General features: G+C 39.0%; 1 protein-coding gene across 5 annotated transcripts in view; it reads right to left on the bottom strand.

The window, feature by feature from the left end:
• The window catches only part of TRPS1 (transcriptional repressor GATA binding 1), a 230,996-nt gene that overhangs the window by 4,076 nt on the left and 202,462 nt on the right, over nt 1–24,458 (bottom strand). For all 5 annotated transcript variants that reach the window (XM_045181502.2, XM_045181505.3, XM_045181503.3 and 2 more), the window contains one exon: nt 1,457–1,579. In XM_045181502.2, coding sequence (XP_045037437.2) covers nt 1,457–1,579 — 123 coding nt within the window. The remainder of the gene's footprint in view (nt 1–1,456; nt 1,580–24,458) is intronic.

Below are 24,458 nucleotides of genomic sequence, written 5' to 3'. Positions count from 1 at the left end.
TACATAAAGAGCTCAAATTTGTATTGTACAAATACGCAGTGTTTAATCTATCTTATAAAGAACCCTGAAATTAGCAGTAATACCTTTTTTAAACTTTCATAACTCTGTGGCATGAAATGTGAGCATAACCTTTGTGTATTTAAATTCATGATTTAAAAAAACAAAACTGAAAACATCTCGTTTCTGGAGAGATGAATGTTAAAATAATTGTGAAAAGAAGAGTTTAGTTTATATCACAGTTGTTAAATTATCATAAGCTGGAAGACAGTAACTTCATTAATTCCTAGCCTATGATTGGCCAGAGTTCAATTAAAATCATTAATGTCAGTACTCATTAAATGGAAGCTTATTGCTGTGTGTAAATGGTGAAGGTTAAAAAAAAGTAAGGTGGCATGGTGGTGGGAAAAGTCTTTTTCTTAGCTACATGCTAATAACTAAGATTTTAACAGTTTAGCACTAATTAGTATTGTTGGCAGCATCCATTTTTTAAAGAGTGCTTCCAATGGTCCATTTATGAGGACATTTTGTCTAAAATTACATTCCCTGTGGCTGTAAGCTATTCATTGGCAGAACTAAAAGCTAAGGTAAATGCCAAACGAGATGAAAAAGGCAGAGGGAAACAGACTCCTGTTTACTAAATAAGAGCGCTCCTATTTTTAAAGGCAGCTCTTGTCAGCAGATAACTTTTCTAAACTAAAAGAAAAAAAAATCCGTCAGGAAGTCAAAAGCATGTACAGGTGGGAGAACTTGTAAGTTTAAAATGTATTATAGGGCTCTAACTAGGATTTGGGAAGAGTTACCGGAAGTACTCCAGGAAGCTTAGAAAGAAGCCAGCTAGAGCTCTTAAAACACAGAAGCACCTTGCCCCTTACTCTACCCGGATGGGTGCCACTCAGGCCCCTGGATACTGCACCTAAATATGCATCACACGTGCTGCAGCCATCCGGCTCGCATTTTCGGGTCCCAGTTCAGAACCCTCTTCTCAATGGGCCCGACCTCCCGACCCCGAAGCAGCCGGACGACACTTGCAAATTCAAAGGTAAACTAGAAAATGAACATTTTCTCACTGCTCTGCAGTTTTACACTGGACATGGGAGAGTCTTCTTTAAAAATAAAACAAAACAAAATAACTTATGCATTTTTTAACTTTTAAGAAGGGTGTCTTCTACCTATATTAAGTTCACCAAATTTTGATAACTATTCAACTGTTATGTGACATTCCCAGAAATCAATCATTTTCTTCTTTTATACCAAAAGGAGCGTAATGCATCACTAATGATCTCCAATGTATCTCCCCCTACCATCTAAGGCCATTCCACCATAAATCACACGTTCACTCAAAGTGACGGCATTAAACCGTGGGGGCAGGCCCTGCAAGCCCGGGAATGGTCCTCTGCACACCACAGACCAGGCTGCTTTACAAAGCTTTTCCTGACACAGCCTAACAAGTCCTTACCGAGTGAAGCTTCTGGTAGAGGCCACACGCGTTGCATACATATCCGCCATTTGCATTCTTTCGCCAGAGAGAGGTCTTTGTGGTCAAGCAATTGGCACAGAAAACACCCGAGCCTCTACGCCTCTGAAACGGGAAAAAAACGCAAGGTCAGAGGTGAGTCACATGATCACTGGAGTTAGCCCAAATCAACCCAGGAGTTTTGTCTTTAGACTAGCAACAATGACAGTATAAAACCACACTGCCCATAATGAGGTCAGGTTCAATTGTGTTTAATAGGCACCACTGATTTTCATTATAATTAACCCTACAGTGATGGATGAGGTGTGGGCAACACCAAAGGCTTTTCACAGAAACAGCTTTAACTTTTTGAACTTTGGGTTTTGTGCCATTAATGATGGCTCTTAGACGCTGAACCTTAAAATATACCTTTTAAAAGTGTCAAAACAAAAGTCAAAAGACAGCACATGGCAATGTGTTCCATACACTTTGGAAAAGGAGGAGCACACGCCACCTGAGCTTTAAAATCTGGTCAAGCTTGGATAAATGCACCACGTAAACCATGTAAAGTTATACCCGACTTGTGTCTTTTTCTGTGTTATTCATGTACACCTTCTACTTCCCAAAGCTGAGAGAACCAGCAGAAACTTCAGGCAACGAGGAGTACGGTATCACTAATGAGAAGCCTTAGGAGGTCCCTGCTTAAGCCAGACAACGTAGTCCCATCAAGGGCTATTAAGTGATGTTATTTGACTCAGACTTGGAAATCACAAGCATTTCTGAACACAAATTGATGTTAGTGGGTTGAATTTTATAATCGCCAGATTCAAAAAATAATCTAAGAATACTTAAAAGTAGGTAATGAGTATTGATTGTTCCATTGTTGGTATCAAGTAATGATTCTATTAAACTTCTGAGTGAAACAAAAGTCAGGCTGTCTTTGTAGGCGCACATACTAACAGGCAGGAAATGGAATTCTCTTGCTGCAAAAAGAGGCAGCCTGAATTACAATTCGGCTGTCCTTTCTCTAGGAAGCAGAGCCTTTAATGATAAAATATGCATGTTAGATAAGGAGAGGAAAAAAAGTCTCGCTGCAACCCAATTTTATTATAAATTTAAAATTAAGAGCACTGTAAGTCAAAATTTCAGGGATTCATAAAATTTAGGCCATTTATTTAACTCAAGTCCATACTGTAGAGGAGTGGTATCTCTGCCAAGAAAATACAATGGTTATAATTGTACTCTGATACATTTCAAATGGAAAGCTTTCTGCAGACATAATTTTGGCTTCAAGACTGGAACACTTTCTTGGCATTGAAAGGGCATTTGATTCATCGGGTGTTTCACAATGTATCACTAAAAAGACCTGGTGAGCAGCCAGTTCCCTATAGGGTAATTTTTCCATCCAGATGCAAGTGCTATCAGAGGCCCTCGTCAGCTAAACTAATTATGATCTTGCAATTGCTGATGCCTGCTCACTCTAACATTCGACATCCTCCATTAATCATCAATACAAGGAAAATGAATGAAACGTAAAGAAATCAGGGCTGGTAAGCTGCACAGCCATAAAAATCTGAAATGAGAGCAATAATTTAACAAGATTGGGGAATGTTTTTAGTGAGCACAAAGTCGGGCTAACAATTGCCCTTTTCAACCAAGAACACGATTTCATTAGTGTAGCAGGTTGTGCTACTTTAGGTGATGTAATAAGAGCTAGATTTTTCTCAAAGATAATCTCTGGCTCCCCCTGCCTCTGCACGCCCCCCCGCCCCAGAAGTTGGGACCAGGAATGCATTGCAAGTTTCTAAATCTCAGTAAGAACAATGGCAAACATTGGGTGTCAGTCCACTAGTCCGTACTGTGAAAGTAGAGACTGCTGCTTCCTGAAAATCAATGAGCGATTAGAGGTTGTGTTTATCAAACACTCTGGGGCCCCCTTTATCTGAAGTAAGCTGGGGAGCCTAGTTAGGTTATAATTGTGAAATTTCCCTGGGGCTATGCTGTCTTTTTCCTAGATCTAAATAACACATTTGGCAAATAAACACCAACTTGATTCGCATAAAGGCGATGTAAATGTCCATTTGGAAACTAACCCACATAGATGGCAGAGGCTCCAATTTGAATGTGTAACCAACCATTCACTCCATCCTGCTTTTCTTTCCTTCTGCCCTGGGTGCTTGACACAGCTTGCCAAAGTGGGTGTGATCCTGGTTTCAGAGAGCGTTTCAATCCTTGCCCAATTTTGTGCTTAATTCTCTTGCAAAGAAAATGCCCTTCATTAGTTAGAGGGAAAATCCTGAAATTACAGCCCTGATTTCCACTGGCATAGGTTGCTTTAAGGGGCACTTACGTGCCAAGAAAGGCTGGTATATTTTAGGTAAACCATATCTTACTTTAAATAAACTAGGAATACTCTGGATTCATCTTCTCAGAGCCAGTGCGGCATGGAGGTTAATAATCAGATTTAGGAATCAGACTACTTGTATTCAAACATGTTTCTGCCTTTTGCTGGCTGCAACTTTGGGCAAGTTAATCTCTCAATGTTTAAATTTCTCCATCTTTACAGCGTGAGGTGCTGGATTAATGTGGGCTAATGGATGCAATTAAAACAGTGCCGGGGATGTAGTAAATGCTCAATAAGTTAAGCCATTTGTCAAGGGGATTCAACTGTATTTCTTTTGTAAGAGAAAAACATTTTATTAGTTTGGTTTTATCTTCTTAATGTAATTATTAAACATTTTAGATATGCTTAAAACGTACAGTTGGATATTATTGAATGCATTTCATTTGTGTCAATCGTATCAAATACGAGAATGGAAAGTTGAGTCAGAGTGAAATATCTAGGTGTTCACACCTCGAATTCAATAGGGGTGTGCTTGTGTGGAGGTGGAGAGTGGGAGGTAGGTGAGAAATATTTCACCAATTAAGTTACCTCCCATCTAAACAAATGTATCACTTTGGTAGGAACTGCAAGCTGCAGAGAAGGTGGGAGATGTGAACAATGTCCTTAGCTGAGACCACAGAATCACGGAAATGTGCCATATCTCTCTCAACTACGACGGAGATGAGAGCCCTGACCTGGCCGTACTGTGTCGAACGCACCCTGGCTGAACAGAGGGCGGCAGTTCGTTTGAAGTTATCCACATCCTCAGCTCAGTCAAGTACAGAGAAGCAGTCTCCTGCCAGAGGAAGGCAGAACAGAAGTTTCCTCTGCCCCACTTTTTCAAAACAAGCTTGGCCTTGTTGAAGCACTAAAGACCTTATTTCAGTCATCGTTTATTATGCGGGACGGAGTTTTACAATATTTTGCCATTCCCCTTCACACTATGTTTTGTAAAGGACAGAAGTCGTGTCTCCTTACCGTCATCAAATATTCTAAATAACAAGTACCTAGGACAGTGCTCTGTTTTGGACAGTGAAACCTGAACAATGTTGAAGCTAACCTGTCCAGGTATTATTTTTATCATTAGCAGTCACTTCTAGTTTGGAAAAAAAATAAGTTTTTTTTTTAATAACCCTTTTCTATGGCTCTCCTTTGGATCAACAAATTTATCTCCAGTTGGGCAGAGATGGCGTATGAGGTAGAAAATAAAATCAAGAGGAATCGAACAAAAAAAAAAGAAAGAAAGAAAAAAGACAAATAGTTCATGGACAGACAACATTGTGCTGATGGCAGGGGTGGGGGAGGAGGTGGGTGGAGGTGGCAGAGGATAAGGGAGAGGGGATTAATGGTAATGGAAAAATATGATTAAAAAAAAGAAAAGAAAATCAAGAGAATTAATTTTCCAATACTACGCCCCACACTTATTTTTGAGAAAGAGCTGCAGCCAGATACTCGCCAGGTCCTGAGGATACAAGGCCAGGCTGAATGGAGCTCCAACTCTCCTTTACAAGCATCCTTCCAGCCACACACTGCTGATGGTTCTGTCTGCGCATGTGAACGTTTAAATACCATTGCGCTGGTTTCCCTTTTCCTACAAGCTGTTTTTAAGAGTTACTAGTATTTGGTAAATCCATTACCTCGTGTGGGAGGTAAATCACATCATATGGGTAGAAACACTCTGGGAGAGGAGACGATAGGAATAAGAAGCTATGGCACGCCTGGGAGCTTAGCACGGTTCTGATTCTTCCTCTCCTCCTCCGAGGTCGAGCTGCACTCTTACAGGCGCCAAGCACCCGGCAGGCAGCAGCCTCTGCTCCGGCCTTCTCTAGGTGCACCTTCTACTTCTCAGTGGGGGCCAAGGAGGTGAGAGTGAAGGAAAGTAGGCTGAAAACCCTAAACTATGGAAGCCACCTCAACTGAAAACTTCTACAGAGAAAATTCCAGAATCAACAATTGAAGGAACAGTTTCTTCTTTTCTTTTCTTTTTTAACTCGAAGTTTAATAGTTTGCCTAGTAACTTCTAGGTCACCTTTGTGTTGCCTCCACTGTACTTCTGCTGGCTGGTGATTTCCTGTGTGAAAGGCAGGGGGAATTAATGGCAAAAGATTCGGAGGCCAGCAAGTGCTTTTCAGTGACATTACTGAGACTTCTTCAGATCACTTGCTTCCTTTCTATCTTTCAAATGTATTATAACCACAACACTGATTTTTCAACAGCAGTTTAGGTGATGAACTTGGACGACTGTCCATGCCAGGACTGAAATAGTAAATAACAGATGCATCCATCTTTTAACAGAAATACAGTTTAAATCTAACGTAATTCTTTTTCCCTGCTGTGGACTGCACCAAGAAGTATAATCACGAAATAACTAGCTTAAAAAAAAAGTCTTTAGGCTTCAGGTACACTGCTAACCACCGCACAGTATCACCATTGTGTTAGATTTTTCTCAAAGGTTCTGATTTAAGTTTTTCTTATCGGGGACTTAAATTAGTCACTCTTGTATCACTCTCGGTTGAGCCTTGACACACGTGCAGGTAATCCCAGACGTGACTTCAGAAGAAAAAGAAAATTTTTAACATTTCAAATTGCTTCAGCTGTTTTTTTATTGCTTATTTTATTATTTGAAGATTAGTCGGAAACAAACATTTTAAGGTTTTCACATTTCATTATTAACAAAGAGCTAATTTCATTTGATTACTAAAACAGCAAATCTGATTGAATTATTCATTCAAGTGGCTTAACATTCAGAGACATGAATGTTCATCTCCAAGATACTAAAAGTCCCCATTGGTGAAGGAATTGGTGCAGAAATGATCCTTTAACATAATTTTCTATGAGTAAGAACCACACTGAAACCATGTAATCACATAATAGGCCTTGCTAGGCACATTATTTACTCACATTTTTTAATGGTTTTATATCTTAGCCATTTTAAATCGAATTAGTCTGAAATTTGATAAATGTGCTGTTAACCTGGATGTATGTCAAATATTTTCACTCTTTAGATAACTTTTGTGTTTATTGGATTATATCAGGAGTCCTTTGTGAACTCCATTTCACAGCAAGGCACAGATGGCTGTGATAGAACCTTCAGGAATAATTTTGCAATAATAAAATTTCAGGGGTGACTGTAATTCAGTCCAGTTCTGGGAACAGTCACTGACCGTCCACCATGTGCCTGGCACTGTGCTGGAAGCTGAGGTTACAGCGATGTATATGGCAGGCAAGGCCTGTTCTCTCAGAGTTTCCAGTAGAATCAGCTAAAAACACACTAAGTGTGAAGTTAACATGACACAAACTGAGATTGTTCACGAAGACTGACAGTTTAATTCATGTAAACTATACGGAAACTTTTCTAAAAGAAACTGAAATATCTCCTGTGGATACATCTCACTGAAAAGCTGAACGTTTTATCTAATAATCAAAGGGCTTCTTTTCTGTGTTCCTTTAGAAATAGAATTAACAGTCTAATCATTTTGGAAATAAGTTGACACTTGTTTAGTCCCATCAGTACTCATGTCCTATCAATAGCATTGACCTGTTAACTACCAAAAGAGTCAATGTGAGTTAGATAATGTGTTGATTATTATCATGTCTGTAGTATCCATCCAAAAATTGTTGAATAAATGATAAATATTATTTCAGTTGTTATCACTATTATTCACCACTAGGAAACATAGAAGGCCCTATCACCCTTCTCCCCAGTCCCCCTAATACAGACTTCCTATCAGTAGACCCTAAAGAATATATAGAAAGCAGCACCAAAAACTCTTAAAAAACACATGGTGGCTTGCAATGAACGCCTTTAAATTAATAGTCAGAATTCTATCAGAAGCACAGGCTGGCCAATATTTTAGCAAGAGGGGGTGAAGAGCTCTGCTGCAGAAAGCCATTGGTACCAATACCTTGGCTGGCTTTGTTCTAAATAAAATCGTGAAGAACTAGTTCAAATAGGCTGTACAGCAAGTCTCCGCCTGCCTTAAAACAGCCCTCTTTGCCCTCAGATTTCTTGCCAGACGACTGAAGAGACTCTACAAGGTTCAGCCAAGCACCCATCTTATAATCACCTATCTCAGAGTTTGGAAACAAAACCTGTTTACCCTGATTATTAAATTCACTTCCTCAACACATCAGCAATGATAATGGAGACCAGTGTAAACAAATCTGACATCCCTGGCTAGGAGCAATGGAACAACATCTGTTCCAGGACGTGAGGCAATACACGCTCTAGTAATCATACATTGTACCGAGGTACAAACGTGCCTAAGACTTATCCCACTGATGCGCCACCACCCGAGAGTTCCCCAATACCTTAGGAAATGCTAGCATGCTATACACATTAGCTCCATTTTTTCTGAGATGCAACTGCTGGCTCTCGGAGTGGAACACCAGTAAATCAATATTTAGCAATGTATTTCCCACCCTTTAAATTATTCATGTGGAGTCTTCAAATGTGAGGAACTAACACATTTATCACAAAGATAAAAAACCCGTTACAGGTCTAAAGAATCACATCTCCATTCCTTTGACTTACCCCATATACTTGGTAACAAGCAAACTAAACATACAACGTCATACGCAAATTCCGTAACAGACCAGGACTAGGAAAACCCAGATCCTTGGAGTTCCAGCCCACGCTGTTTCTGTAATAAGTTTCTGCCTTTATGGCGATACATAATTGCACAGCTAAAATGACGGCTGAAAATGTATGTCTGCACTGGCTTTTCTCATTCCATGTGAAAGTTGTTATGGTCAAAAGAACCACTCAAGTCTCTTGCTGCTTCATTTTATGCCACTAAGGACCCATTTTCACCTTCGGCTACAACAATGGTTGGACAGTTGCTCTACGGGGACATTTTTTTTTATGCCAGTGCCAAAGTCTGACACTGAGAAGGAAAGGAAAGAGCTTTCTGGAAGCACAGTTAAACAGTTTTAGTTCCTCTTAAGTAAGCTTCAGCCTAGGAATACAGGAGTTGATTCTGTTCTAATAAACTTATTGCACATTTTATTTAAAGAATGCATTTAGTAAACATTTATCATGGGGATTCTTCACAGTATGAAAAATAAAAATCTAGAGACTTGTTCTAAAAAGACAGCCTGAAGTCCAAAGGGCTTAGCTTAATTAAACACTTAATTAAAGAGGCAAATACATTTTTTTTATAAAGGATTGCCTTTACAATAGATAATAATGATGATGGTTATTTTGAAAGAAACAGAAAATACCAACTACTAATCAGTAATTCTTTTCATATTAGCTAACAGATAATATCTGGTCTATGAAATGTTTCCATCCTCAAGGCATTTACATACACAATGATGATTTCTCAACGGTTCCTAACATTCTTGGAAGTCATAACATCTTTTGATAAAATTTATGACACTTTCTCAGAAAAAAAATTCTGTAAAAGAATTTCAAAGAATTTCATGCTATTCAAAAGAATGTCCTTCACAAAATGTATCCGAAGATTTTGTATGGATGGGTCTGAGTGCCTGTGCCTCCCAAAGATAAAAACCCCTCACCTAGGAACCCCTCCCAGTTCAGATTCAAAGTGAATTATTAGGTATGATTATTGTCCCACTTCTGTTGATGAAAGACTGAGAATGATTCTTTGACTTACCTAGTGTCAAAAAATACATCCCAGTTTCTTTTTCTTTAAATATTTAATTAGTTTATTTTTAGAGAGAGGAGAAGGGAAGGAAAAAGAGAGGGAGAGAAACATCAATGTGTGGTTGCCTGTTGTGCGTCGCCTACTGAGGATCTGGCCTGCAACCCAGACCTGTGCCCTGAGTGGGAATTGAACCTGTGACCCTTTGGTTCGCAGGCCAGTGCTCGATTCACTGAGCCATACCAGCCAGGGCACATCCCAGTTCCTAAGTCTAGGAAAAAACACAGGACTGTATTCTAAAAACCACTTTTGAATCAATCGCCTGATGCAATTTTCTTGTTTGACTACTTTTTGTCCCTCCTTTATAATCACCAACATACAATGAATATTTACCAAGTACTTATTATATGTAGAATTATATATTATAGGCTTAGTTTCATTACCTGATATCTTCAAAATGGTCCTGAGACAGGTATTATTATTATTATTATTATTCCCTCCACTTTACAAATGAGAAAACTGAGGCTCTGAAACATCTGCAATTGCTACATAGTAGGGCTATTGCTACATAGTAGGGTTAAAATATAAACCCATGTCTCTCTTGCTCCAGAGCCACAGTTCTTAACCAGGTTTCAGGCCTGATTATTAAAAAGGAGGTTTGGGAAAGTTTACCAAAAATATTTCACCATAACCTGGCTATAAAGGACCCTTATCTTTTCAAACTATCCTATAACAGCTGGTCCAAATTATGCAAGTTTTGAGGTACCAGAAAGAAATGACTCATCCTTGATCAGATACAGTGGTGATCTGTTCTGAGGTTGACAGACACAGTCATAGCCAGAGGAACACAGCGTTAGGTAGATGGAAAGGCTGCGGTGCAGGGCACGTGTTTTGATTTGGCCATCTTAAGGAAGAAAAAAAATGTATGTGAAATGAACCTCTGCGGAGAAGCAGAAATTCGTGACACCACGGACTGAGCCCCACTAATGCCAGTTGCGGGGCAGGGCAGCCGGGAGCTGCAATCTCTGCTTTTGCATTTGCCTGTCTAGGCCGGGGGCGGGAAGCATGGCGCTGGGGTGTGACAAGTTCTGTAAACACATATGTTGAGGTAACGACTGGCTAGGCTTACATTACACGTGTGTATGTTCCCTGACACAGACCTTTTGCAATGTGTGACATCATCATTATTCAAGATAACAGACTGCCAATTCTCAAAGAGGAGGTATTTTACCAAAATCCTCAGATTGGGATACCATGAGACAATTTATATTGTCCCTAAAACATTTCCCTCCATTATTTTATATACATATATACATGTGTGTGTGTATACGTTCTTCACCTACCTAAGGAGTTGACTTTGACACTTTTCATTACAGAAGAGCAAAGACCAAAACAGTCTTGACTCTAAATACTTTTTACGAGTTGAGAGGATACAGTGCAGACTGGCCGTTAAAGCATGGCCTGGAGTCTGCTCAGCAGAAGGATGGATGGCTGCTTATTTCCACTTAAACAAAAACAACAAAAAACTTATGGAAATATGGAATTAAACACACTGAAGTTCAAAACAGTTAAAAATCACGTTAAGAAGCTGCAAAGGTGTCAACAAGAGACCCTGATACCAGACATACAATTTGCTCTACGTACTTGACAAGCCTATATTGGAAATACTTCTCATAGCCTACCACACTCTATGACTTTTAAATACACAGGAGAAAAAAAAAAAAAAGATCTAAGGGAAACAAACTTGAAGTTCATTTAATTTTTGAATCTACAAAAAATCTTTTAAAATGTTACCTCATTTTTATTTATCTTTGTATTTCCTTAGGACACATAAAATCATAGGTATTTAAACACACTTTTCCAATAGTTAAAATAAGTGTCTGGAATGTATGTCACTGTTCAAATGGAGGCTGTGTCTTTAAATAAGAAGTCTGTGAGCGCTACGGGGAAAACCAAACACGAGCAGATAATTCCATCAGAGAGGTACTGTGCAGACAGGAAAATCTCAGCTGCTTTTTAAAGTTTTAAAACCGTTACTTCTAAAAGACAACTTGGACTGACGAATTTCCTTAACAATCATGATGTCATTTTGTAATAACTGAACACTTTCATGGGAACACTGCTTCTCCAATAACTCACACAGTCAACTGACTACACAGGAAAGCTCTGTGCGAGGCTGTGCCCCTGCCGTCCACCCCCACCTTCAAATAACTCACGTACACGACTTCCTTTTCCATTACCAACTTGTCTGCAGTACCATCTGTAAAAACGAACACATACCTTGTGTGGCCAGTTTCTGCTTTTGCACATCCATTAGTGGGACTGGCTGCAGCTGCTCAAGAAGAAAGCAATGCTTGTCTTTGCTTTTATATGCGCACACACACACACACACACATTCCCCTCCAGTCCTACCGTATCAGCGCAAGGCAGGACATCCTCTTGGGTAGGGAACTGCACTTAATAACCTTACTCGAGCCTACTTTTCTGTGTGATCTGGAGTTTGTTAATCACACGGTATCACATACCAAAGCAAGAACTCCCTCGATGCATCATCACTCTTGAGGCGACCCCTCAGTCATTCCTACCAAAAGGAACAGTTAAAATCTTCGTGTTCCTTGACATTCTGTACGTTGAACACACAAATCAGGAAACCACTACTGAGGCCTGGCAGCACATTCCGAGATACAAAATTCCTGATGAGTGGGGTTTTATTTCCTAACAGGGGCTCTGAGAACATAACACAGCAACTAACTTTCTAGCATTTATTTCTCCTACTTCATGCTTATATTCTTTTTCTATCGGCTTTATTGTTTTCTTTTTGTCTAGACAAATATTATTAAACCGTTCACAATTTCTGCAGAAGATGCAAATAAATTAAAACAAGAAATTACCCCAAATTAGTTTTTAAGCGATTTGCCTAAAAGAAACAACATTTCTCCCTATTGTGAAGTAACATGAATTAAAAAAGAAAACACCATCAATTTTCAAGCTATTAAAATAAAAATATTTTTTAAAAGATTCATAAAGAAATTGAAACTTAAAACACAGAAAAAAAAAGAAGAGAGAAATACCTCCAAAATGATTTAATTTCCTGTGCTATTCCACATTTACAAATTTACCCCAAATATATCGAAACTACTTTTTCATAAGAGGTACTTTCTTGTAAGTGTGTGAGCATAGCATTTGGAACATTAGAATGCCAATTCTGCCTTAGCTTTTCATTTACTGTTGAATCATCAATTAGCTCTGCCTTCTCAGCATTTAGGGACAAGGGATAGAGGGCGGGATTCCAATTATTTACACATGCAAGTCACCGCCAGAGAACCAGAGGCTTCTGTAGGAAGGGCCTATTTTTCTTTTAATTTTTGTACTGTCGGTGCACTGCACATAGTAGGCATTTAACTAATGACAAATTGCACTGACCTCCATCAGAAGGGAGGATTCTGCTCATTTCAATAAAAAGACATTCTGTTAAAATGCCTGTGTGTGTATATACACACACATACTGTGATCGAAGGATATTTACTTGCCGTGCAACTTTATTCATGAGTACAAATGGCAGAAGCATCACAGAAAACAGGATTCAGACTGAAAACAGTTTCGTTTTGGGGAAATGTAAAAGAAAATTAATAAATTCTGTACCATATTTAGACTCCGTAATATACGACAGGAGGAAAAAGGGATAAGCTTTGTTTGCCTAAGTTTCTAAGCAATTTGCAAAACTAGCAGAAGTGACATATGTTGTGTATTTGTGTATGTTTGTATACATATACAAACGAATCCTTTGAAATATTTCACCACTAACACATTAGTGAGATGTCACTAGTTGCTTTTATTTTCATTAAAGCAATATTATATTTTATAAGTTGGGGGGCTTAAAATACCAATGATGTTGTTAGATTAAAGAGAAGAAATTCCATGAGCTTCCTGGAGCACTGAGAATAAATATAATCAACTACATGTACAAAAGACTGTGAAAAAGAAATGGAGCAATAAGAGTACCTAGAAGAATGTCTTATATGGCAGCCTAATAATTATGGGTTTTAATGGGTGGAAAATAAGACATCGATACCTCGTGATTCATTTTTATTGCTACGTTAGAGTTCTCTCAATTCACACACACACTCAATTAAATCTAAACATAATTATGTATGGGCGAATACTAAATGCCATGCTTGATATAGATCAGGCATTCAGTGACATTAAATTCATTCCTTCTCAATTGCAGCAGATGTTGAGTATTGGTAGATATGAGATTTTCGAAGATGGTGAGTAAGTGAATAGGCATTTAACATGCATAAACACATACTACACATCCATGCATATATGCACTCAACTTACACAAAATACCTCATAAAAATAAGTATAAGTAGCGATCCTAAAACTCTGACACATAGCTGACCGTCTTAAAGAAAGTCCATCATATCAATTATGCATATAAATATAGGCATATCGCTCTCCTCTCTCCTCTCTCTCGATTTCTCTCCCCTTTACTTTTTGACTGTGTTCCAAAAGACCTTAAATATTTCATTACCTAAACCAGTTTGGTGGCAAATTATCCACTTTCTTGAGATTCATGAGTTTATCAGAGAAACATGTTTCTCATCCCCAAAACAAAGTAAAACTCTGGGGGAGGACCCAGTAGCCATCAGATTTTTTGCACACAAAGGAACACTTTGTGGGTCAAGTCCCCTTATGCATGCGACTCATTAGAGGTGCAGGTAGTCATCTTCCTTTTATGTAGAGCGATCACAGCTTACACACATGACCACAGACAGGACAATGGACACTTAATTAGTATATTACACAAGACTTGGAAAGCTTTGCACAAGAATTAATTTTGGGCGCTGGCTCTAATTTACATCCATAAGCAATCATTTGTAATTGGACACCCTCTATTTATATATTTATATATAAATACACTCACATGCACACAAGCATGCCTTTCAAATGCATGTATGTGCATACATACACACTCACATCTCCTTAAAAAAGTGGCTTCAAGGTCCTCCAGTTTAATAATTTAAAAAGTTCAGGGGGCTGATAACCCTGTATTTTAAAATATGTGCTTTAAGGAACAAAGTTATATTTCTTTCCCAAGTTAACGGATTATATCTAACTAGAAGATAAAATATCTCTGATGAAAAAGTACATGTAGAAAGTGTAATGACAGAATCAATGAATCAAAATTGAGAAACCAGCAGGTAGCATTTCATGAAGAATAAATAATTTATGTACGATTAAAAAACATTTGCTGATATTACATGCCCTCAGAATTTGTGTAACCCGAAGGAAAAGTTAAGTGGCTAGATCTGACTTGTCATCCTTCTTTTCGTACCTATTTTCCAGGATTTTTCTTCATTAATTGTATACACACACACACACACACACACGAGTTTTTCCCTTTGGCAAAATACAAATGGAAATAACTATCTTCCTTTAAACCTATTCCAAATGAAGGCAATAATTCAAAAATTAACAGAATAGACTGATTGGTACCAGACTAAAATTCAAAGCAATTCACATCTACCAAAAAAAAAAAAAAAAAAAGAAAAGAAAAGAAAAGAAAATCACCATTAGCAGAGATTTAGCTAATTAGTCCATCTAATGCAGGGCTTTTATGTTTGTAGGTTTACGAATTTCAGAAAATGACCAAATTATTCCACTTACATCATTAACTTGACCCCTTCCAGGATTTGACCTTCCTAATAGATTTATTTTATAAGATATGACATCCTGAACAGCTGTGCTATTCTTTCTTGAACTTGACATTTTTTTAAGCATGAAAATAGACTGATTTTACCAAAGCAAGAGTTTTCTTTGGTAACAGTGGGGGATGGGAGGGATCAGAAATGGAAAAATAATGTGAGTTCCTATCTGAGGGAGTTATTTTGAATCTCAGAGAACACTAAAGCATTACAAACATTTGTGACCGGTTACAGAGATGATATAGAAAGAATGTGAAAATATCGCCCTGAATTGAGTTCATTAATAAAAAGAGGTATGATTATTAAAAATAGCGAAGTGATTACTTTGACCGTTCTGATCTTCAAACCCACACCACTGAGTGACTGCCCTTGTCTGCTCACTGCAAATTTCGGCAGACTTAACGTCTGCTTACTAAGGCTCTCTCCAGGTTTTTACTTTTTAAAAACTAAATATAAATCAGGATTAAGTTGGACAATTTCAGGGAAATATTTTTCTAAATTTCTTCCAGGGCAAAAAAAATTTTTTAATCTATGCTAAAAATACCTCTAGATCGATTATATTGGATGTATCAACTAAATAAGTAGTTAGATTTAACTGAAATATTGGTCTTACTCAGAATTCTCTTCATGATAAAAAGCAACATGATTCAAGATAAAGTGGGAAGAAGGAAGAGCGAATGTTTTAACAGTCACTGCTTCTACCCCTATTCAATTCTGAATCAAGTTTAGTCTTGTAGAGGTAGTTATGTTTAAGTGTTATTTTTCTACATTGGCTCCACGTGGCATCTTGCTTTAAAATTCAAAAAAGTACATCAGACAAGTAATAAATTATAGCACAGTATGGAAGGTGCACAAGAAAAAACTATTCTTAATTTCAATTACACTTTTGATACACTAATTATCTGTTTATCTGATAGCTGCTTCTGATAGGCGGGCCACTGTCTACCGCATCCCAAGCACACTGTTCTTCTTTTTTTACAAGAGGTGAAGGCATTTGAGGGGGGAAAAAAAAAGTCAGACGACTCTGTTTCCAGTGTCTCAGGGATAATTGTTACCTTTCTTCCTTTCAACTTTAAAAGAAAGCAGTGTCTATTTTGCTCAGGGCAGCTGTTTACGGCTCCTGATGTCAGAATCTTTTCAACTTGAGTAGATTTAGGATTATTGAAAAATGATTACTGTATAACTCTAAGCCTTCTATTGCTGTTAATAATTAAACATGCATAATGTCCACATATAGCCTGGCAATTAACCCAGGAAATATGTATTCCCACTTACTTTTGTGTGTTTGCACACATACAGATATATTTTACAGAGGTGATTCTAAATGGTTTCTTTTAATTTAAGGGAAGACTTTAGACAAATCCATGATGGGGAATGTAGTATTGGGAGTCTGAGATATAATAAAATTACTAAAATATTTGGTCTTCTGTTATCATGCTGTGACTCATATTTCAAAACAAGTTCTGAGAACAATATTCACTTACAAAAAAGGGGTTTCTGGAAGTTGATCTATTCTTTTCACTATGCAATAAGCTATTGTAATAAAACTGAGTATTAACAGAGAGGTTTTGCTTTAATAGTCTATCAAAATCACTTACACTAAACTATTGTAACACAGACAATATCTTTGTTGTAAAGTAAAAAAATTACCTTTATCACTTAATTAAGAATCGTAAAATAAATATTATTTTGAGAATAGATTTTTCAGTTCATAGTTTAAATGATTGGCCATGCTCCTATTATTAGATAGACATATAATTTTTAATTGGCAATATCGGGATAATTTTCCATTAGAACTCAATTAAAATTCATCTTGGTCCAAACCATAAACATTGCTTTCCTTTAGCTTCACTCTAAGTTGATTTAGATTTTCCTTAGCAACCAACACACACAACATTCTCCACCCCTGTATTTCTTCGAATGTTTATTACCTGGTGAAATCTTGTTGGCTTGCAGAAGTAGCAGACAGGAAAGGAAAAACCTTACAACCTAAATGTCTGATATTTAATCAATAAAGGACAGATTTTCTCCTTTAGGAATTCACTGTTTGATAAATTCTCCTCTCTTCTTTTAGGAACAGAAACGAAAACTCTGCTTCCCACAAAATCAAAAAGCTCAAGATACCGCAGCACACTGAAGGGCCACAGAAACACGCTCTTATTCACTTACGGAGTACGGATTATTCATCTGCTGTATTTCAATACAATGGCTAATCACTTTCTATTCTACGAAGAAAACAAGACCCCTGTTTAAACTCATACATCTACTTCCAAAGTTTCTCAGAGGTATATACTCGTAATATCCACTAGACTGGTTTTCACAGTGACAGAAGATCTACATTTCTGGAGAGCTCATCTGATATCTGGAAAAGGCAACATTTATTGTCTGCTGCTGATGAATGAGATGGCAGAACCTTGGTGGTACCCAAGGGTGCTATTAACACTTACAAGCAACCAGGATGGCAGGGACATTGATCAGAAGCACAACCAGAGCTGGCTGCAGTGCAGCAGCCGAATTCAAGAGACCCTCCCTGAAGCCAGGTGCTACCCTTCACTGCTGGACAGTGGTAGTTCCCAGGAAGAGCTCGGTGTGGACCTGGGCCACCTGGGGGGGACTACCAAAGCCCCTGAGAGGACTCAGGGCTGAAGGCCAGTCAGTCAGGAGGGCTCTGACCGGCTTGCATGTGAGTCCCGGGAGTGTCACTTTTAGTAAAAATCAGATGTAACTAGCAGAACATGGGTGTGATCTCATGGCTCAAAACCCAGTGCTGATCATTATTCTAAAGACTTACAACAATGTTCTCTCCAAAGTCAGCAAAACCTGAGTGAATTGGCAGCTTCCTCAGGTGGTGGTTTTGAAAGTCTGCATTCACTTTGTATAAGTTCTGGTATGTTTATTTATAAACGTCTTATTACTTTAAATTATCACCTCATGTAAGGAAAGTCCAGTGCCTTTGAAGTGTTTATAATTTTGAAGAGAGGTAAAGTAAATAGACATGAAGCAATTAAGAGAACGACACAAGAAAGTAGATACGTCTCGATCCTGAGATTTTATGATTCCTATGTTTCTAAATGCTACAATAAAGGAGAACTGCGAAGCAACTCTCTCTCTCACACACACACACACACACAAAGCCAAGCTAAGGAGCCCCTGCAAATAGGTGGTGGGACTTGAATAAGCTCTTATTCATTACTCATCACTGCAACCTTGGGTTTCTTTCAGTTGCTTGTGGCAGAAAATACAACGCAAACTAGATCAGTATGAAGATAAATTTTCTGACTCATGCAACTGAAAAACCAGAAAAGCTCTGACTTGAGGGGCAGTTTAATCAGGATTCCCATGATTTCACGAGAGCACAATGTCTCTCCCTGGTTTGGATACGTGTCCTCTGTGCTGACCAGTCTCACTCACAGAGACCTCCTCCTTGGAGGACAGAATGGCTGCTGCGATCTAGTGCCATAGGCTTGACTCAGCACCTGAGGGGGGGGGGGGGGCGCGGTATCCTGAGTCTACTTTCCCGAGAGTTTGGCCTTGTTGGTCAAACTTGGGTCATGTCCCTGTCCCATTACATCCAGGTGGATGGAATGCTGGATTGGCTGGTTAGGTCTGTAGCAATTTCTCCAATGTGGATTATAAATTATCTGGTAATCTTGTCAAAATGCATAGTTTTTGTCTAGAAGGTCTGCGATCTGAGACTTAGTATTGCTAGTAAGCTCCCAGTTTGAGGAACAAGGATCTAAGACACACACCTGAGCTCTGAATCTGGGGCAAAATCGGCGTTATCTAAATCAGATGAAATACAAGGCGGAGTAAGGTGTGGGAGGGGGGTGTGGATTCTCAATTAAGGACTATTACCAGACGTAAGGCATTAAAAATGAGATACCTTAAAAAATAAAACCGACACATTTCTTCTATAAACACACACACACACACCACACAATCTTCTGCATGTGATCGATCTAGAAGAGTCTTTTAGTAACCAGAGCATCACCTCTGAGCCATCCATCTAGTATTTTCTTTGATCTGCACATGCTTGAAAGAGTTCGTCATTATCTATACTTCTTGGGTAACTGTTTCAACAAAATTGATCCATGCTGTTTCCTTTCTTTTTTACAAAAGTCGTACTAGGAGGTAGTAGTATAATAGCCACGGCACTGCTGAAGCGTCTGTTTAGAAGAAGTTGGCAAAAGCTTACTGGCACAAAAAAGGAAGGATGGCACCACGACAGGTGCCATAGTCAACTCTTTGAGATTCAATCAACGCCACTTCCTCAGTTCACAATGAACATACAGGATATGTCTGGAAGGTTCACAATAAGAGCCCTGTGGCCAGCTCACATGAGAACTCTCCTGAAGGCTCATCTGTACTCACAACACCAACAGGGCTTTTCTGTTGCTACAATGTCAGCAAAGGTAACATCAGATTTTTCTCTGAATGCATATATTCACTACCCTGTGTCAAATGTTAAAAAGTACTAATGGGATAATAACTATTCCCACTGGCACATGTGTCAGAAAGGTAAATGTTACAAAAGTGTCATCCTTATTTTCCAGAAAGGCGGAATGACCACATGAACAAAATATATAAAAAGAACATTACCTTCTTTCATGTAAGGTAGCTAAATGGATTGGTAAAAAAATATATATAAATGCCTTTTCTAACTCTACGTCTCGCCCTAGCTCATGTTTACACTGTAAATATTAGATTTGCTACTATCAATTTCAACTGCTGCTCTCTCCACATCCTGCAGGAGTTGGTATACATTTTTGTTTGGATTCTTTATCACTGAGCATGTCTCTAGTTTGTCTGGGCTGTAATTCAGAGCCAAAGAGAGCAGGAAACTACTTTCCACATTCTTTCTAAGGCAAGGAAAAGCTCTGGATTCCATTTTCCCCTCCAAACTGAAAGCATCTTAAACTTTAGCAAGTGAGTGTTATCTGTTTCATAGGGGTATTCAGGCTAAAATATGGAAAGCTGGCATATTTTATCTGTATCTAAATGAAAGCAAGCCAACATCATTTAAAAGAGGTTCAACAATCGAAAAAACGTGAAACAATTCAAGGCTCACTTACTGCTAAAAGCACGCAAGTCTAGCACCAAGACGTCTTAACACACACAGCACTGTGTAAGCACCAAAGCCAGGCCACGCTAAATGTGATAAATGGTGATATTTATCTGTAATTCATTTACTCATTCATTAATATTTAATACCATTTGTTAAGTGTCTGCCCTGTGCCCAGCGCCATGCTGGATGGTAAGGACACATGGCTGTAAAAGATGTAACCCATGGCCTCAAAGCTCCCCAGGTATCAGGGCATCCATATAAGCAAAGAATGAGAAGCACTCTAATAAAACTATTTTCTAGGTTCTGCTTCGGCAAGAAAAAGAGCAAGTGGTTCATTAGCCTAAAGGGTCAGGATGATTCGCAGCTGGACCATCTTGTGCTGTGTCGGTCAGGTGTTTACTTAATCAGTTTCCTCGGTCCCTCTCTATGTATTTAAATAAAAGGGAGGGCAGAGAGTGTAAATGACACCTGATTTTAGAGCCTCTTCGAGCTTTAGTATTTCCAGAGTAGTGCATTCTTTTTCTGGATGATCCGGAGTAACTTCATGGGCTTTGAGACTTCCATTTCCTCTTGTCCTTCCTGCCCTTCTCTTCCTCTCTTCCTTCCCTCCTCCTTGTTTCTTCTTTTTGTTCATTTATCATTTTCAGACTACTCAATTTCTAGGCATTATACACTGGTGATTCCAAGAAAAACTGTACTTGACAATAAAACAAATACTCCAAGATCATCTTAAGCAGTTATTAAAACATGTGCCAAATATGTATATGATGACCAATGACTGATCCAACCTAACATGGTACATCTTCCTAAAATACGAAGGGACAGGACGAACTAATGTTGATTTTACTCTTTCAACACCTATGTTGAGTAGTTAGTAAAATGACCATCATTCTTTCTAGGCTTGTCTTTTGTTATTTGAAGGAAGGGAGTCAAATGGTCTCACATGCATATGGAGATAGCAGTGGATGTGCCTCTTTCGCTTAGACAGTCAGCAAAGCACCTGAGTTGGAGTTGAGATGACGCATTCCTTACTGGCTTCGGTCATGCATTTTCTATGGCCTAGAACTGGGTCTCTTCACCTGGGGACATGGGAAGCAGGCAGCGAGTCTTTCAGGACACTGGAGTTGTGACTTTCACGTCCTGGCACACCCTGGTGACAAACACAAGAAACTGGGAGTTGGGAGACCCATATTCTATCCTGGTGTGACCTGGCACTAGTTTTTGACTGGGACAAGTTACCATTCTCTTTGACCATTTGCCCCTTTTTAAGAAAAGGACGGGTATGATCTCTGCACTCCCATTTTCAGTGATGCTAACAAGAAAAGTTAGAACACGTGAAATGATGTGAAAGCAAAAATCACGTTACACAGTCAAGGGATTTGAAAGAGCATCAAATGGACAGAACCTGAGCTTGTTCAACGGCGAAGACGAAGAGAGTGAAGACCTGGTGGAGTCAATTGGTTTTCAGTCGGCCTGTGGGTTATTTTCTGTCCAACCACTGAGGACAGATTCAGTGAACTATGTCATGTCCTTCAGGTCTTGACAAAGTTTGTTTTTAAAGTAAATCGCCAGTAAAACTGAAATTTATTTTAATAACAAAACCCGTTATATTTAAAGAGCATAGTTTTTCCTCATTAGCCACAGGGGACATTTTGTACCCTGTTTACATTATTATTAGCACTTTGCAGCTAACAAGCACGTTTTAAACACGACGCGGCAGCAGCTGTAAAACTAAACCTTCCAGCCGCCAGACCCTTCTGCTGAATGTCCAGAAATGCAGTGTTATGACATGTAAGCACATCCACCCGCAACTTCCTTCAAACCGAGCGAGCTCAAGACAGTAGAAGACGGCGCGATGAAGAAGAATGCGGTCCCTGACTGTGTACAGCATCGCCCTCTGATTAGAGCCCAGGGCACCCTCGCAGAGTGGGCCACAGCTGTTTTCTGTCTTTCCATCCCCTTCTCCCATTAGTGTTATTTCAATCGTGTTATGGGCTGCACTTTAGATCTAAAAAGAAACATTTAGTTTTATTTGAATGTTTCAGTGATTAATGACCCTCCCGTGTAGTTGTCTTCTCATAATTGCCACAGAGTAAGCTGCCATTTACTTTAAAAATCCAGACCTCTGTGCACTACAGAGAGCAAGTGATAGCTCTGGCTTTGACCATGATGTGGAAAGTCCATTTTTTTTTTTTAATGCATCTATTCCTCCGGAATCTATATGCATAATTTCTTAAAGTTTTATGTCAAATAAAAGCCAAAACTTTTATTCAGGGAAAAATCAAGTTGTTCATTGGTACAGGATGGGGTGTCTGTCTGCGAAGCAGAAGACAACAGGAGAGAGCAGCTGGAGTCAGGAGGAAGGGGTGTCTGCGTGAAGCGAGCCTCCTCCAAGACCTTCCAAAGGAGGACATTCGCACGTCTCGTCCGAGAGCAGCGCACAGCTGTCCACCGGAGGGGAAGGAAGTAGTTACGTGCTCCTATCCTGCAATCAAGAAAAGGTGCCTCTAAGCCAAGGCAGCACCATGGAGTCGCACACGCCTCTATTTTACACTGCTGAAATCCGCGGACCCTAGTGGGAGTCCGTCGACGTTAAAACACATTAACTCCTAATAGTAGAGATGTTTACATTTTTATAATAGAAAAAGACGTGAGGTTTGCTAAGTCTTAGACTAAGTTGGTATTGCTCTCCTAACTTTGTTCCTTTTTGGAAAAATACAAAAGACATTGAAGAACAGACCCTGCGGCCTTGCTGCAGGTTATGTTCGGCATGACGGGAAGACAACCGGCAATAATAGAATAAAAATTGACGGTATCAAACCACGGTGCCTGAGAGTTACCTGGAGAGTGCCGTCAGTCTGGTGTGTTTGTCTTGCTAAGACTTCTGGCTAAAATGTTTCCTGACTTCGTCCTGGCCAATTTTTGGCCACACTGAATGTTAAATAAACTATTATTTAATCAAATACAGGCATATTAGTCTCACTCCTGCTGACAACTTCAATTAGAATATTTTTGCTTTGTTAAAAAAAAAACCCTTCATGATCTTTAAACTGTTAAGGCCTCTGCACAACATCTGGTAACAATTTTTGATATATCCAACCATCAAACTTCTATCTCCATGAAGTGGTTTATTCAAGATTTGTTTTAATTAGGCCGCCTTTCTAACTTCACATGGTTTTCAAAAGGCAGAATCACTCAGATGTTTTCAGCTGTAAACTCACTGCAAAGTTCACAGGCTGTAATTAGAGCTTCAGCGAGGTAGACTATTTCTGTTATTAGCTAGATAGCTAGGTTAACTCAGTTGCCAGTTAACAAGGACAATAAAACTATTTCTAATTTTAGCACATGGGTTTTTAATTTTATAAAAGCTTCAACTTGCTGTCTAACGCCTTCCTCTTCCTGCGGGTGTTCACATCAAAAGAAGTTTGGGTTCCACCTTTTCACAGAACCCACCTTCCAAATGCATATTTCTATGCTAGGGAAGCCTGGTTCAGTTTTAAAGTCTTCCGTTTAAATGAAGTCCCAGTGCAAGGAACACCATGGTGAAGACAAGATCAGACAGAGCAGCATACACTTGAATGATAAATATAAAAATCTACTCGTAGATTCATCTTAAGAAACCATTTTTTCTTTATTAACCAGAGCATTCTGTAAACTGCTGCTTTAGTAAGAAATTACACTTACCTTGAATGCTTGTTTTTAATATATTTGCCTTGAAGAAACCTTCGGGAGCATAAAAATCTCCACTCATTTATTTGCATCACAGGCACAGATTAAAGGCAAAAGTAATGTGGAAACTTAAACTATTTATTTTATGAGGTAACTATTTTAAAATCCACGGGGAAAATAATGAAAAATGGGCTCATTATCCCTCTTCTTTGGTGAATCAGGCTTCATTCTACCCAACTAGGTCTCCCACTAAGAGTGCCCACCTGTGTGAGTGTGCACGCACGCACATACGTACATGTGCATGTTTTCCGTGTGATGGTGGCCTGTGGCTCGTCTCCACAAGTGTTTGATATTACTCCTTTATAGCACTAGCACCACTGCATGACTTTTTATCATGAATAAACTTCATAAATGCAGAGGTTCACAAAGCCTAAGAATGGACCCACGGGGTCACTAATACTTCACCCGTGTGGGGAAATTGAGTAAACGATGGTAGTGAAGTTCAGGACACAGTCTGCACCGTGCAGTGCGTGTGGCTGTCGGAAACACTGGGAGGACCGACTTCAAACACGGG

Source organism: Desmodus rotundus, chromosome 8 (genome assembly GCF_022682495.2).
Source record: "Desmodus rotundus isolate HL8 chromosome 8, HLdesRot8A.1, whole genome shotgun sequence".
Taxonomy (NCBI): domain Eukaryota; kingdom Metazoa; phylum Chordata; class Mammalia; order Chiroptera; family Phyllostomidae; genus Desmodus; species Desmodus rotundus.
This window is presented reverse-complemented; position numbering and strand designations above follow the sequence as displayed.